The sequence below is a fragment of the Stegostoma tigrinum genome, chromosome 3 (genome assembly GCF_030684315.1).
Source record: "Stegostoma tigrinum isolate sSteTig4 chromosome 3, sSteTig4.hap1, whole genome shotgun sequence".
Classification (NCBI taxonomy): domain Eukaryota; kingdom Metazoa; phylum Chordata; class Chondrichthyes; order Orectolobiformes; family Stegostomatidae; genus Stegostoma; species Stegostoma tigrinum.
The window spans coordinates 29,895,113-29,911,374 of NC_081356.1; the positions used below are offsets into that span (position 1 = coordinate 29,895,113).

Below are 16,262 nucleotides of genomic sequence, written 5' to 3' on the forward strand. Positions count from 1 at the left end.
TTTAGCACAGCCAGTCCACCTAACCTGCTCTGCTTTGTACTGTGGGAGGAAACCCATGCACACACAGGGTGAACGTACAAACTGCATGCAGATAGTCGCCCTAAAATAGAATTGAACCTGAGTCCCTGGCCCTAGCCACTGTGCTGCCTAGATTACTCCCTGGTGAAGTTAAATAAGTATATGAGAAAGGAATGAGGGATTTGCCCATAGCCCTGAGTGCAGCAAACTCTTTCTTTTGTTTCTCTGCTATACATTCTATATAGTACTCACTAAAACTTTTGACACTTAGTAGTTGTTTGTGATTTCATTGGATTTTTCAAAAATTGTTTTGTGTGACAGATTATCATGAGTGGTTGATATATCTTATCTAATGTACCCTGCAGTTTCTGACTGGATTGGATAGTGTAGTTAGATTAAAAGCTGGTGAATTGAAAATGTAGTTATGTTCCTAAAATGTAGGTATTCTGAATAGTTTTGGACATGTCCCACCTACAGTGCTCTTTATGGTACTGAAGAGCTTCATTTTTTTTTTACTGTTAATTAGGTAAATGAACTGCTTTGGAACAGTGACTCCACTGTACTAGCGGTTTGGCTAGAAGATTTGAAATCAGATGAGAATGGCCATCAAAATACATACGGTAATTATCTTCCAGACTCTCTATAGTTTGTTTATTTTTTTCTTTTGTTCCTTTCTGACATCCTGCATCCAAACAAAATGATAACTTGATTTGAACAAAACGTTTTCTGTCTGCTTTGCAATGTATCAGAAAAATTACTGCCTAAAACTGCCAAGTGGGTTAAAATTCTGATGTTAAAGTAAGTATGGCTTAGAATCATACAACTCAGGAACAGACCACTGTGCCTATCATGTGTCTGCTAGCTGTTTGAAAGGGCTATCAAATTAATCCCACAGTTTCACCAGAGTCTTTAAATTTGTTTTTATTTTTCAATTATTTATCCAATAATTTTTGAAAACTTTATAGTTAAAATCTGCATCAGTCCAGCCCTTTTGGGCAATACTATTCAGGTCATCATAACTAGCTACATAGAAAAAAAAATTCTCTTCATATCCCTCTGGTTATTTTACCTGTTGCTTAAAATCTGTATCCTCTGGTTACCCTTCATAGAAACAGTTTCTGTATGTGAATTATATCAAAACCGCTCAGAGTTTTAAGCACTTTTAACATTGGGACAAGTTGTGGTATCAGCAGATAGTTTGAGTGAGTGATTCTGCTTCTCATTAAACAAATGGTAAGAGTTTTGGAGCCATTGATATGGTCCCATCTTAATAAGACGACAAGACAATAAGAAATAGGAATACAAGTAAGCTATTCAGGACTCGCAAGCCTGATCCGCCTCATGGCTGATCCATATAACACTCGTCATGTCCACTTTCCTGCCCTTTCTCCATTACCCTTGATTCAAGTACTGATCAAGAATCTATCTATCTATCATTTAAATTTACGCAAGGGCTCTGCCTGTACAACCCTCTGTGGCAAGGAGTTCCAAATGCTGTCAACAATCTGAGAGAAAACATTTACTCCTCATCTCAGTCTTAGTGTGTATCCCTTACTTCTGAGACTGTGGCTTCTGGTCCTTGACTGTCCCGTCAGGGGAGTCATCTTCTCAGTATTTACCTTGTCAGGCCCCTTAGGAATCCTATTTGTTTCAGTAAGATCACTTCTCATTTTTCTAAATTCCAATGAGTAGAATCCCAACATCTTCAACATTTGCTAAGAAGACAGTCCAAACATGCTGGAGATCATCCTAATGAACTTTCTTGAACTGCCTCCAATCAAATAATATGTTTCTTTAAATAAGGGACCAAAACTGCTCTCAGAAATCCAGCTTTCTCTGTTTCATGCATAAGAATCCCCAAGTTCCTCTGTGTTGCAGCTTTGTGCAACTTTTCTCCATTCAAATAATATCCCATTATTTTGTTTTGCCTTCCAAAATGAACAATTTCTCATTTTCCCCACATCATACTCCAGTTAGAGTTCTAGAGTTACTATATACAGCACAGAAATGGTCCTTTCAGTCCAACTCACCAGATGTTCTAAACGGATCTAGTCCCATTTGCCAGCATTTGGCCCATATTCCTCTAAACCCTTCCTATTCATGTACCCATCCAGATGCCTTTCAAATGTTGTAATTGTACCACTTCCTCTGGCAGCTCATTCCATATATGCACCTCCCTCTGTGTGAAATGTTCCCCCCAGTTCCATCTTAAATCTTTCCTCTCTCAGCTTACCTTGATACCCTCTTGTTTTGGATGCCCCTACCTTGAGAAAAAGACCTTGGCTATTCATTCTATTCATGCCCCTCATGATTTTATAAACCTTTATAAGATCACCCCTCACAGTGGCCCAACTCCTATACTCAGTGCACTGAACTATGAAAGTAAGTATACCAAATGCCGCCTTCACCACCATGTCAACCTGCAACTCCGCTTTAAAGGAACTATGCTCCTGCACCTCTAGGTTTCTTTGTTCCACCGCACTCCCCAAGGCCTTGCCACTATCTGTATAAGTCCTAGCTAGTTTCCCGTATCAAAATGCAACACGTCACATTTATCTAGATTAAACTACATCTGCCACTCATTGGCCCACTGGCCCGTCTGATCAAGGTCCTGTTGTACCCTGAGATAATCTTCTTCATTGACCCTTACACCACCAATTCTGGTGTCATCTGTAAATTACTCACCATACCTCCTAAATTCACATCCAAATCATATATTTTAATGACAAAAAGCAGTGAACCCAGCACTGATCTTTTGCAGTACACCACTAGTCACAGGCCTCCAGTCCGAAAATAACCCTCTACCACCACCTTCTATCTCCTACCTCGACAATTTTGTTTCTAATTGGCTAGCTCCCCCTGGATTCCACATGATCTAACCTTGCTAACCAGTCTGTCATGTGGAACCTTGTCGAATGCCTTGCTGAAGTCCATGCAGACAACATCTACCGCTCTGCCTTCATCAATCTTCTTTGTCACCTCTTCAAAAAATGCAATCAACTTTGTGAGGGACAGTTTCTCATCCAGAAAACCATATTGACGATTCCTAATCAGTTCTTGCTTTCCAAACGCATGTACATCCTGCTCGTCAGAATCCCCTCCAAAAACCTATCCATCATTGACATCAGGTTCATTGGCCTATAATTCCCTGGCATTTCCTTAACATTTCTCTTAAATAATGGCACTGTGTTAGCCACCCTTCAGCCTTCCGGCACCTCGTCCCTGGCTGTCGATGATGCAAATATCTCAGCATTTGCCAAATTTTTGCTCACTTATGTAACCTATCAATATCTCTCTAAACTGTTTGTATCCCTCTAACTACTTGCTCTACCATCTATTTTTCTGTCATTTTCAAATGTTGCTACAGTACATTAGCTTCCTTCTGTCAAGTAACTAATATATATTGTAAACAGTTGTGGTCTCAGCATTGATCCCTGTGGAATCCCACTGGTCAGAGGCCACCAACCTGAAAAGAAAGCCTTATCCCACTTTCTTATCTAATAGTTAATTCTCTATGCATGCCAGTATATTAGCTCCAACACTACAGGCTCTTTTCTTTCAGCTTGACTTAATGTGAGGTAGCTTGTTGAATGTTTTCTGGAGATCTGAATACAACAGATTTACTGGTTCCCCTTCATCTACTTTGATTGAGACTTTCTTGAAAACCTCCAGTACAGTGGTCAGACTTGATTTCCCTTTCATGAAGCCATGCTGACTCTGCTTGATTAGATTATGATTTTCCAAATATTCTGCTATTGCTTTCTTAATATGATTCTATGATTGTAATTTCTTAATAATTGAGCCTGATATTTTTGATCATTAGATGTTAGATCATTTAGCCTGTAATTATCTGTTTTTTTGTTTTCCCCCCCACTTTGTACAGGGGTGTCACATTGACAGTTTTCAAATCTTCTGTTATTTCTCCAGAACCTAAGGACTTTGGAAAATTACAGCCAACACATCCATTATCTTTGTAGCTACCTCTTTCAGAATCCTCGGATGCAAGCCATCAAGACCAGGGGATTTATCTGCCCTTAGCCGCATTAATTTGTCTAATACTACTTCCATACAGATGGTTATAGTGCTTAATTCTTCCCCCATATTTTTTAGTATTAATGGGACATTCGTAATATCTTCCATGGTAAAGAATGGTGCAAAATATCCATTTAACTCCACTACCATTTACTTGTTCCCATAACTATAGAACACAGAGGACAGCAGACAAATGGGCCCTTCAGCCCACAATGTTGTGCTGAAAATGACGCCAAATTACACTAATCCCATCTGTCTGCTCTTGGTCCATATCCCTCCATTTCTTGCATGTTCATGTGCTTATCTAAAAGTCCCTTAAATGCCCTTATCAAATGTGCCTCCACCACCACCCTTGAAAGTGCATTTCAGACTCCTACCACTCTCTGTGTTTAAAAAAAACCTGCCCGTCATGTCTCCTTTGAACTTTCGCCCCTCATTTAAATGCATGCCCTCTAATATTAGACATGTCAACTCTGGGAAAGAGATTCTGATCGTCAAGCCTATCTGTGCATCTCATAATTTTATACACTCCTATCAAGTCTCTCCTCAGTCTCTGCCACTTAAGAGAAACCAATCCGAGGTTTTCTAGTCACACGTTATAGCTCATAGGCTCTAATGAAGGCAGCATCCAGGTAAACCTCTTCTGTACCCTCTCCAAAACCTCCACATCCTTCCTGTAATGTGATGACCAGAATTGAACGCAATACTCTATATATGGCCTAACCAAAATCTTGTAAAGTTGTAACATGACATCCGGACTCTTGTACTCCGTTCCCTGACCAATAAAGGCAAGCATGCTATACTCCACCTTTACCTTCCTATCTACATTCATGGTGTCTTTCAGGGAGCTATGGACTTAACCCCAAGATCCTTCTGTACATCGATGCTTTCAGAGTCCTACCATTAACTATATACTTATGCTTAACATTTGATCTCCCAAAGTGCAGCACCTCACACTTAGCTGGATTAATCTGCATCTGCCATTTCTTCATCCATATCTGCAACTGATCTACATCCCACTGTATCCTTTGACAACTTTCTACACTAGCTACAACTCCATTGATCTTTGTGTCATCAGCAAACTCACTAACCCGCTCTTCTACTTTTTAATCCAAGTTATTTATGTATATCATGAACAACAGCGGTCCCAGTATGGATCCCTGTGGAACACCACTAGTCCTGGAACTCCAGCCTGAAAACCACCCTTCCACCATTACTGTCAGTCTTCTATGGGAAAGCCAATTCTGAAACCATGCAGCCAAGTCACTGCTGATCCCATGCATCTTAATCCTCTGGATGATCCTACCACAAGGACCTTGTCAAAAGCCTTACTAAAATCCACGTAAGCAACATCCACTGCTCTACCCTCATCGGTCCCCTTCTTCACCACCTCAAAAAATTCAATCAAGTTAGTAAGACATGCCTTGCCCTGCACAAACGCATGCTGACTGTCCCTAATTAGACGTGATTTTCCAAATACATGTAAATCATATCCCTAAAAATTCTCTCCTATAGCTTCCCAACCACTGATGAGAGACTCACCGGACTGTTGTTTCTTGGATTATCCCTATTTTCCCTCTTGAAAAGAGGAACAACATTAGCTACTTGCCAGTCGCCCGGGGCATCTCCATTGGCTAGCAAGGATACAAAGATCTTGGTCAACGCCCCAGCAATCTCCCCTTGTGTCTCCGTCAATAACCTAGGGGTGGATGCCACCAGGCCCTGGGAGTCTATTTATCTTAACGCTCTTCCAGAGATCCAACAACACTTCTTTCTTGATCTCATGCTCTAGCATATTAGCGTGTTCCACACAAATCTCACTATCCTCCATATCCTCGTCCTGGGTGAATACAGATGCAAAGTACTCACTCATTCAGGATCTCCCCAGACTTCTTGTGTTAACTCTTCAGAGAATTATTATTACTGGGTTATATTATCGATTGGGGGTGAAAGGTGGTGTGGGACTCATGAATATTTCAATCGTGTAACCAACCCTGCCTCCAAATTCAATTTGAGTGATAGTGAATCTACTTTGTGGTTCATCTCTCCTTCTGCTGCCTGCATGCAAGCACCCACATGGGAGGCAAGCTGATTTTGAAAAAAAAACATAAAAGTGACACTTTCTATATGGAGATTGTAGAAATTGAATCCTTGGTCACTAAAGCAATACTTGCATCTTTTTATTCTTGTCGTCTTGCAGTTCAGTTGTGGACAATGGGTAACTACCACTGGTACCTGAAGCAGAGTCTGCATTTTGGCTGCGATCAGCTGGAACAGATTGTATCCCTAATGTGGGATCCTGAGAGTCCCTATCGACTGCACGTCCTCCGCAGTGGATGGCTTTACCAGTCCTATAATTGGCATTGGACCATCAATCGTAGTACAGGAGAAGATAGCAGTGACCTTGCTAACATAGCTGTGATTAATGGAGGTAAAAAATTTGTTTGGGCCTGAGAATTGTTGGCCCGTAATGTTTGACATTTACCTACTTCAAATGCTAAAACTAACGTTTTTAATTGTTAAATTGTGAAACTTTTATAAACGAAAACATCTATTTCCACTGCCACCCCTCTGGCCTTCACACCAGAGAATTAGTCCCATTTGAAATCAATACTGTCAAGTACACTTTTTCATGTGGCCATTCAAATGGGAATGAATCAAGCAAATGCCTTCAAAACTGATTACTTACTTAGAGATAGTAGGAACTGCCGATGCTGGAGTCTGAGATAACAAGGTGTAGAGTGAGATGATCACAGCAGGCGAGGCAGCATCAGAGGAGCAGGAAAGTTGACGTTTCGGGTCTGGACCTTTCTTCAGAAGTGGGGGAGGGAAAGGGGACTCTGAAATAAATAGACAGAGGTGGAGGCGATGATGGAAGGTGCATAAAGGAGCCAGTAGGTGGAGAGAAGATGGACAGCTCAAGGAGGCGGGGATGAAGCCAGTAAAGGTGTTTCTAGGTAGGGAGTTGGGATGGGGGTTGGTCAGCTGGGAGGGAGGGGCAGGTCGGTGGGAGGAGAAAAGACGGACAGGTCAAGGAGGCAGGGTCGAGCTGCGCTGGCCTTGGGATGAGGACGGGAGATTTTGAAGCTTGAGAAGCCCACATTGAGACCATTGGGCTGCAGGGTTCCCAAGTGAAGTATGAGGTGCTGTCCCTGCAACTCATTTATTTATATTTGTAAGATGCAGCAGTCAAATGGATAGCATAATTGCAAGCTCAGAGGTAGTTTGCTTGGCTTGTGTGACCTTGGCAGTTTTTTGAAAAGAGCTGTCCACTTGGGACTCCATCCAATGAGCTTCAAATTGTTCCTTGTTATGTATTTATCTAAACTATGTTTCTCAAAGTTAAGATTGTAACTGCTCCCAATGACTTTGCAAATCATAGTCAGAAGTCACACGACACCAGGTTATAGTCCAACAGGTTTATTTGAAATCACAAGCTTGCAAAGCATTGCTCCTTCTCCTGACAGAGGAACAGTGCTCAGAAAGCTTGTGATTTCACAGAAAACTGTTGGACAATAACCTGGTATTACTTCTGATTTTTTTTCCACCTCAGCCCGATTCCAGCACCTCCATATATTTGCAAATCACGACAAGTCATTGCATGGAACTGGTTCAAGCCCTTTATGTCCCAAGCCTGGCTCATCTTTTGGGAGAATTCTTTTGATCAAAACCAGCTGAGGCTTACTGCAAAAATTAGCTGGATTAATGCTAGATGGCAGCAGATTTTTCAGCACACAGGGATGGTAAAATTGCAGCAGGCATTTTGCATCACATTCTAGAAAATTCTTACATGTCAGCACAGGAAAGGGCAGCATTCAAAGGTAATTGTGATATGCGTCAACAGTTAAATAACTGATTTATGTTAACCTTATTTTCTTAGGGGCGTGGAATGGTCTTTTACGTGACATCTCAGAGATGCTAGGGTCTGTGGAATGATGTCCCAGCCAGTAACACTGGTACCTTTAGCAAAGGAGAGGAGAATGTGGGGCAGATTGCTCCCTGCTATCTGAATATCTCATTACTGTTTGTGGTAGCTTGCTTTGTGCAGGTTGGCTGCTATGTTTACAACATAATGACAATGACTCAACATCAAAAGTAGTTTGGTATTTTAGCATGCCCTGAGTTCTTGAATAACATTGTTTAATTGAATTTATTTTTATATTTCCCTCTGTTTTACTTGTTGTATTTCAGGAGCTATTATGTATGGAATTGTAGGTTTCTCAGCACATCAATTAGAAGCAATTTGTACCATGACTAAGTTCTCATATTAGCCAGTAATGCAGGATTTATGTACCACAGAATATTTTATTCACAAGTTTATCTTCTCAACAGGATTCAGATTGAAACTTGAAATAGCTTGCATTTGTACATTAGTGAGAAATAGGTGGCATTTCAACATTTGACAACATTTTGTTGGATGCTGTTTGACATATTTCCAGTGTTTTTGTTTTAGATTTCCAATGCCTGCAGTCTTTGACTGTTTACTTGTTAAGCGTATTGCTTAATTGCATGCCAAAATAATTTTGAAACCAATGGATGACTGATGAAGTATTGTAACGTTAATATGTGCAGAAATGTATTTCTTTCAGCCAAAGAGTATTTCCTGGTACAGCATCAACTGAGATGGCTTGGTTTAATGTTTCCTGTTTGAATTATGCAAAATATCAGGTTTCAATGATGACATAACTGGTAGAAATTTTAATTTCTATTTTGTTTGGACAGATAAAGTACTAGTGACACCTTTTCGCCAAACAGTGGTGCCTCCGCCAATGTCTGCATATCAGTTGCATCTGCCTTGCGCTGTGAATCAGATTATGTTCTCTTCAAATTCACGAAGGAGCAATGATTTTGCAGTCTTGACAGAAGATAATTACATTTCAGTCTTTGAAGCTGGTGAGTGTCAATGGTTAGTGGCCAACTGTTGTGAACCAAGCATAAAACTTGGTTATTTTGTGATCGTTAAGAAATGTGGTAATATATGAAAGTATACTCATTTTGTTATGATCCTAGCTGATGGTACATAGGACATAATACTGGATGAGTCAGCCCCAGGGTGAAAGCTGGCTCGATGGATCATACATTTATTTCTGCTATTGATTAATATGGTGGTTAGCATATTAAAGTTATAGCAAAAAAGAAAACCAATCATGTTTTTCATATGTGCATAAATTCTAAACTTAAAAAGCATTAACGCAAATAGCGAAGTTTCAACACATTTCCAAACTTTCCTTTTACAGATACTCAATTCCAGAGAAATTTCAGTCCCATTTCAGCTTCAATTTTACTTATCCAACTCCATCCAGTTTCCTTTCCTTGAACTGCAAAGACGATTTTGTGCTTCCTTTCAGAGTTCACTGGCAAAAGCTTTTCACAATTCTGGTCAACTAAAATTTTTCGAACAACTTGAGAATTTTGATGTAGAAACTGCACCAATCAAAAAAAGTTTGGCTACAGTGATTGGTTCCCTTGTCATAACATTTGATTCTTCTGCTCAGAGAAACTGAATTCCTGGTTCATCTGAACTGAGATCTTGAACTTTCTGTTCTAAGGTCAAAACTAAACAAGTAGATTTTTGTTCCGTAGCAAACTAAACAGTATGAACATTTCATTAATTAGCACTACAGGAGTTCTCCCAGGTACTTGACTGTAGCAACACGCTTTGTTGAAATGATGAAAATGGATTACTATTCCTAATGACTTTCTGACCTGTTTCAAACAAAAAATATCTGCACTGAACTGACCCATATTCATTTGTCATTATTTTGAAATCCAGTTTTTAAAATATGATGTAATTATTGCTCTTTCATCACACTTCCACCACCCCATTGCTTCCACATAATTCACAGTGTACTCAGTCACTGACAATATCACAGTTCATTAACTCACCTGAGGACCAGCTCTCCAAGATTTTGTCTTGCACCCTCTTTTCAACTAAGTTTAAAAATAGTTCAGAATAATGTCTAGAATCTACGGCATAGACCATTCAGTTGTCCTGCTTCATATGAGCCATGATCTACTTTATTTTATAAGGTTCTCATGTAGATTTCTAGCTCAGGTTGTGGATGTTATGGTTGGTTGGCTCGCCGAGCTGGTTCATTAGTTCACAGACATTTCGTTACCCTGCTGAGTAACATCATCAGTGCAGCCTCCGATGAAGCGCTGTTGTGTATTCCGCTTGTCATTTAAACTCTGGGGTCCATTGGAATTGGTTACTTCATTTCTGGTTTTTCTTCACAGTGGTGTGTATATATAGGGTCTAATTATAGTGTTTATTGATGGCCTTCTTGTTTGAAAACCAAGCCTGTAGAAATTCCCACGCTTGCCTCTGTTTGGCCTGTGCTAGGATCCTGATGTTGTCCTAATCGAACTGCTGGTTCTCCTTGTTTGCATGAATGGAGATGAGTGAGTACTGGTCATGTCTTTTTGTTGCTAGTTGGTGTTCATGTATTCTTGTGGCCAGTTTCCTTCCTGTCTGTCCAATGTAATGTTTGTTACAGTCAAACATGACCAGTACTCACTCGTCTCCATCTGTCAATCCTTGTACTTGTGCTATGGTTCTACAAGTTCATTCTCGGGCAGGTTAAACTTACTCATTCAAATTATTTTTGGCTCAAATTCTCAACTGATTTTAAATGAGTACAGGAATTTAGCTTTACTAGCAATGGACTCGGTCCTAAAATAAGATGCACTCATTCCCAGGAGTTTTATATGTTTGGGTTATCAAAGATATCTCAGAATAAAATATATGGTGTAATAGAGACACCTCACCTGACTTAACTAGTCTCTGTATATGGAATTCTGCAATGATGAATTCTAAAGATTTTTTATTTGTGGACTTCTGAGACATTATAAAAATGTAAATGTACAGTTAATGACTTCGTAATCCTGGATTATAATAAAAGTTTCACTGTAATAAAATGTCCATTTAAAATTATTACTTCATCTAAAAATAATTGTTGGTGTAATGAATCCACTTGAAGATAAGTTCAGAATTTGCAAGCAAATAACTAAATTAAGATTGTACTTGCAATCCAAGTGTCTAGTCTAAGATGGCTAACTGCCTGTGCATACCTGGGGAGGCTGATTTAATATATTTCCTGCTGCTGCCTGTTCATTTGGAAAAACAGCTTCTATTGTTTATTGTTAAGCCTTCTTGTGAAAGGGAGAATTCTGGATGAAAAACTCAGGAGTTTTGTTCACAATAAATGGTTTCAAGGCTTTCAGCTTCGCAGCTGGCAAGTGCAAGTTATCCTGCATTTTCTGCAAAGTGTTTACAATTTTGCTAGTGGCATACATTCAAATCCTGCGCTATTGGATTTTTAGTATAGTGATCTATTTTTAAAAAGTAGTAATTCTAATACTATAAATTCATAATTATTTCATTTGCACATTTCTTTTTATAAACTGCAATAGTCATCAACCAGTTAGTTCCAAAGAACATTCGGTTATTTCTATCCATTATTAAATCAAGTATTACTATAATTGATATGTATTAACCCATGGTAACGTTAATTGCTGAGTAAAACCAAATTGCTTGCATTCAAACCGTAGTTTAGATGGCTAACATTACAATGAGGAGCTGCTGTTAGAAATGCAGTCTTTTGGATGAGATCTTAACCTGCACCCTCTCTCGTAAAAGAACCTACGGCATTGGTCAGATAAGGACTCTGGGGTTGTCCTGGAGGTATATGTCCCTTAACCAGCAATGCAGAAACAGATCTTTTGGTCATTATCAGATAACTGCTTGAGGGAGCTTGCAAACTGAATGCCACATTTCCCTTTGTTACAGCAGTGGCAACTCAGAATTATCTTATTGTTCTGAAATGATCTGCAATATGAAATTGTGAAGCCCTAACCCTATAAAAAATGTGCATTGTTTTCAATAAACAATATATATTTTTTGAATTATTGAATGAATTTTCAGTGATTTGTATTTTTTTTCTTTACATCTCAGATGATGGTGTGAATCAAGACCCTGCAGTTAAAATTGGTGCAGTTTGTGGCAGTGGATCAAAGACATGCATCAGAACTCCAAAACGGGTAAAAACGTACAGGTTAGTTTACGTCAGTAGTATTCTTTGTCCCTGAATTTCAATAAATCTCTTGTGCAATATCAACTTGATCTCAGACTTTATAAACGCTACTGTTAAGGTGCCCACTAAGTAGGTATGTGTGAGAGAGTTAGAGGTGACTTTCCTTCTGTACATATGGAAGTTTTTTTTCTCTGTTTATTACTGTAGAGCAGTGGTTTCAAACTCCCCCAGTTTATCTTGAGATATTCATTGATCATGCAGATCCCCAATTTTAGTGCTTTCAGTACCTAATCCTTAAGCTGTGAAATTCCCACTTAAACATCTCTGCAGTCTCCTTTGAGATCCTCCTTTAAATCAAGTTTATTATCTTCTCATGATGTTCAATGTCAATTTTCTGTTATAAAGTGTCCCTTTGAAGTGCTTTGGACACATTACTACATTGAAGATGTTATATATAAATTCAAGTTTTTGTTATTCATAAGCTAGGTTAATGTGCTGTAAACTGAACTTCCAACAGAAGCCTTTCCTGCCAGAAGGATACCAGTAGAATCATACGGCATGGAAACAGATCCTTTGGTCCATCTCATCCAAGATACCAAGTTTCCAAACTAAACTTGTCGCACTTGCCTGTGTTTGAACCATATCCCTCTAAACCTTTCCTATTCATGTACCTGTCCAAATGTCTTTTAAATGTTGCAACTGTACATACAACTGCTGCTTTCTCTGGCAGTTCATTCCACATATGAACCACCTTCTGTGTAAAAAAAAAAAAAGTTTCCCTCAAGTCCCTTTTTAAGTCTTTTTCCTCTCACCTTAAAAATATGCTCCCTAGTGTTGAACACCTTCACCCTAGGGAAAAGACCATTGTTGTTCACCTTATCTATGTGATGACTTTATAAACCACTATACGGTCACCCCTCAACCTTCTGCACTTCAGTGGAAAAATTCCCAGCCTCCTCTTATAATTCAAATAATGTAGACCCAACAACTAAAATGCAGTAGTGCTGACATGTTATCTTATGGGGGCAGGGTGTCTACATGAAGCTTCTATTCTAAGAACTGCAGAAGATTAAGGGATGATCTAATTGAAACATATGAAAAGATTTGTTTGGATAGATACAGAGAACCTGATTCCCCTGTTGGGGAATATAGAATGAGAGGGGACTTTAAAATTATAGCTACGTCATTTAGGATAAATTCAGGAAGCACTTCTTCGTACAGTGAGCAGTGGAAATCTGGAACATTTTCAGTCAAAAAGCTGTTGTGGCTGGAGTTCAGTTGAAAATCTTATAACTGAGATTGATCAACTTTTGATGGCAAAGTTACTAAGAGTTGTGGAAACAAAGTAGGTAAATAAAGTTACAATACAGACCAACCCACAATCCAAGTGAATGGTTTACTCCAGCTCTTAAGTACCTGAACTTACTGACCCAGGCACAATGGGATCAATGGTCTCCTTCTGTGCTGTCTCATTTCATGATTGTACATTGTGATGCCTAATTAGTAGCACTATGATTAATTAGCATGATTTTCTACATGGTGCATTGAATACCAAGCTTCTAACAGCTATTGTTCAACACATCCTACAAAACCTAGCACCATGCAAGAGAAACAGCCCACCAGAACCAAATATAAAAATTCAGAAACTGGAACTCACCAATCACTCATGTAAGTCTCTACAGAAGTGTAATCTCAGTCTTGCAGCACAGCCCAGAGCTACTCCACAAGCCAAACCACACTGCAAAGTTTCCCTGAGCATTTCAGAGTGTATATGTTGCAGATTACATAGGCAGTTCCCAGGTTGCAAGCAGGTTTCGTTCTGGAGTCTATTTGCAGGGAATTTATTCACACATCAGAGCATAATTCAGGACGATGGAAAGCAGATGTTGGTAAATACAGGAAATATTCATTTGTGGGGTCTTTACATTTTAAAACCATGAATGGGATTGCATTCATAATTACAAATCTTTGTAAGTCAGACACTCATAAATTGGGGTCCTTTGCTACAGTGCAGTAAGACTGTAACAGAATGTGACAATGTATTATCATTAAAAAGCCATATAAATAGAAAATATATATTGAAATAATACCATCGTTGTAAATTTTGCACGCTAACTCTTCGCAAGAATTAAATTTTGAAAATGTAGTTTGGTCCTCAAGGTTTTTCTTTAATAAATTTATATAAGGATGACTAAATGTGGAAACGTTTTCTTATTCTCACTTCTGGTTTTCATGAAAATGAAAGAATTAAGTTTAAAGAAGGAGGGAGCGAGTCCCTGAATCCATTGAAACTGCGAATGTTAACCTGGGTAAAGGAGAATACATTCCTAGCTGTGAGTCAAGGTCCTAGGACCTGTCAGTCTATTATCTGTCAGCTGCTAATGACATCAGAGGACACTGAAGAAGGAGAGATTCAAATCAGGTATGAAATTTAATCTGTTTTGTAGAGCCAGAACTCAAGCCTTCGATCCTAATGGCACTGCAATTCTCAGCGTGCAAAGTTTATTTTAGCATATCAGGAGTGCAGTCTTTGCAGCTTGTGGAAATAGTGATATTTACAATGACTTTAATCTCCTAAGTTTCATTTTAAAAATTTGTTTTCAGTCTTCATTGTTCCCCTGCTGATTTTTCCATTTACACCCTTGTCTAGAAACCATACCATGAACCAGAATTCAATGTCTATGTCTTTAAGTTAAGTCAATTTAATTAGAATATATCTTTGATTCTTGTACTCAACAAATGCCTTCTCCCATAGGATCAGCAAAATTCCTTATTTTATCTAACTATACAGAGTCTAGAGTATAAATATAAATTGAAAATGCTGGGAATGCACAACTGGTGGAGCAGCATCCTGTTTCCTCACTTGCTAATTAGTTCTTGGCATTTCTTCTGAGGATTTGCAGCATTGACAGTTTTTTTTCCTGTTGTAATGCTGTGTCAAATACTGTCCTTAAATTCTAGTCCATTGTAGTTTTACAATGATGGTGTTCATCGTTCCAGGTCTCCTATAACTGTGGATGGTCACGTGAACAATCTGTGTCACAACCAGAAGACTGAGACTGTGGCCTTGGAGATTTCCAGTGGACAGATACTAAGATACTTCTGGGGTTTGTACATTTCTAATCAAGCATTTAAGCAGAATGTGGGCAGTGTTTTGTCTTGCAAGTTTCTGTTAAGAGAGCTTTGTCCAGGAATGGAAATCAAGACAATGAAATCATGGTTTTGCTCCATGTCATTTTCTATCTTTTAATTTTACTGGGCTGAGCATTCCCCTAGGGAATACACTATAGAAATAATAGAATCACTGCAGCATGGAAGCAGGCCATTCAGCCCATGAAGTCCACACCAACCATCTGAAGAGGATTCCACCCAGGCTTACCCCCTACCTTATCCCTCTATTCCCGCATCCCTCATGGCTAGCCCACCTAACATACATATTCCTGGACACTATGGGCAGTTTAGTATGGCCAATCCACCTAATCCACACATCTTTGGACTGTGGAAGGAAAACGGAGCACCCAGAGGAAACCCAGATATACACGGGGAAAATGTGCAAACTCCATACAGACAGTTGCCTGATGGTGGATTCGAAGCCAGTTCCCTGGTACTGAGAGGCAGTGGTGCAAACCACTGAGCAACAGTGCCATCCCTGTGGAGGACACGCTCCAACGCAAACAGAATAATTTCATTACATTGGCCTTTCAGCAAAGGACAAAGATACAGTTCACTTTTCTTTTGAAAATAGGAGACTGAATGGAGACCTAATAGAGATCTTCAAAATGTTGAAAAATTATCGCAGAATGCTTCACAAACTGTTTCTCATTCTGATCCCATTTCAAAGTTTGAAAATTGTTACAAACTCTCAGTAAGAACTCAGAGATGAGAAAGTGGGGGAAGGAAGAGAGGGGGCCTCTAAGAGCTGAAGTACAATTGTTTAACATGGTAAGACTTCCGTGACAGTCAGTGTTGCCTTAGAGTTCATGGTTCCAAATTTCTGCTTGTGATTTCACTTGGGATCTCAATCCCCACTTCGGGAAGACTTGGAGTAGACACAGTTAGTGTTTCCATTTAGGTGGCAAAACATAATTAAAGGCTATCAATATGAGATAGAAATTCTATCAGGAACTCAAGATAAAAGGTCTTTACCCAGATCGTGGTGAGAATGTTTGAATTCACTAC

General features: G+C 39.3%; 1 protein-coding gene across 5 annotated transcripts in view; it reads left to right on the plus strand.

Moving 5' to 3' along the window:
* elp1 (elongator acetyltransferase complex subunit 1) overlaps positions 1 to 16,262 on the plus strand; it is a 68,277-nt gene that overhangs the window by 16,172 nt on the left and 35,843 nt on the right. For all 5 annotated transcript variants that reach the window (XM_048527319.2, XM_048527322.1, XM_059644142.1 and 2 more), the window contains exons 10-15: positions 545 to 638; positions 6,251 to 6,481; positions 8,773 to 8,943; positions 12,005 to 12,104; positions 14,329 to 14,505; positions 15,084 to 15,190. In XM_048527319.2, coding sequence (XP_048383276.1) covers positions 545 to 638; positions 6,251 to 6,481; positions 8,773 to 8,943; positions 12,005 to 12,104; positions 14,329 to 14,505; positions 15,084 to 15,190 — 880 coding nt within the window. The remainder of the gene's footprint in view (positions 1 to 544; positions 639 to 6,250; positions 6,482 to 8,772; positions 8,944 to 12,004; positions 12,105 to 14,328; positions 14,506 to 15,083; positions 15,191 to 16,262) is intronic.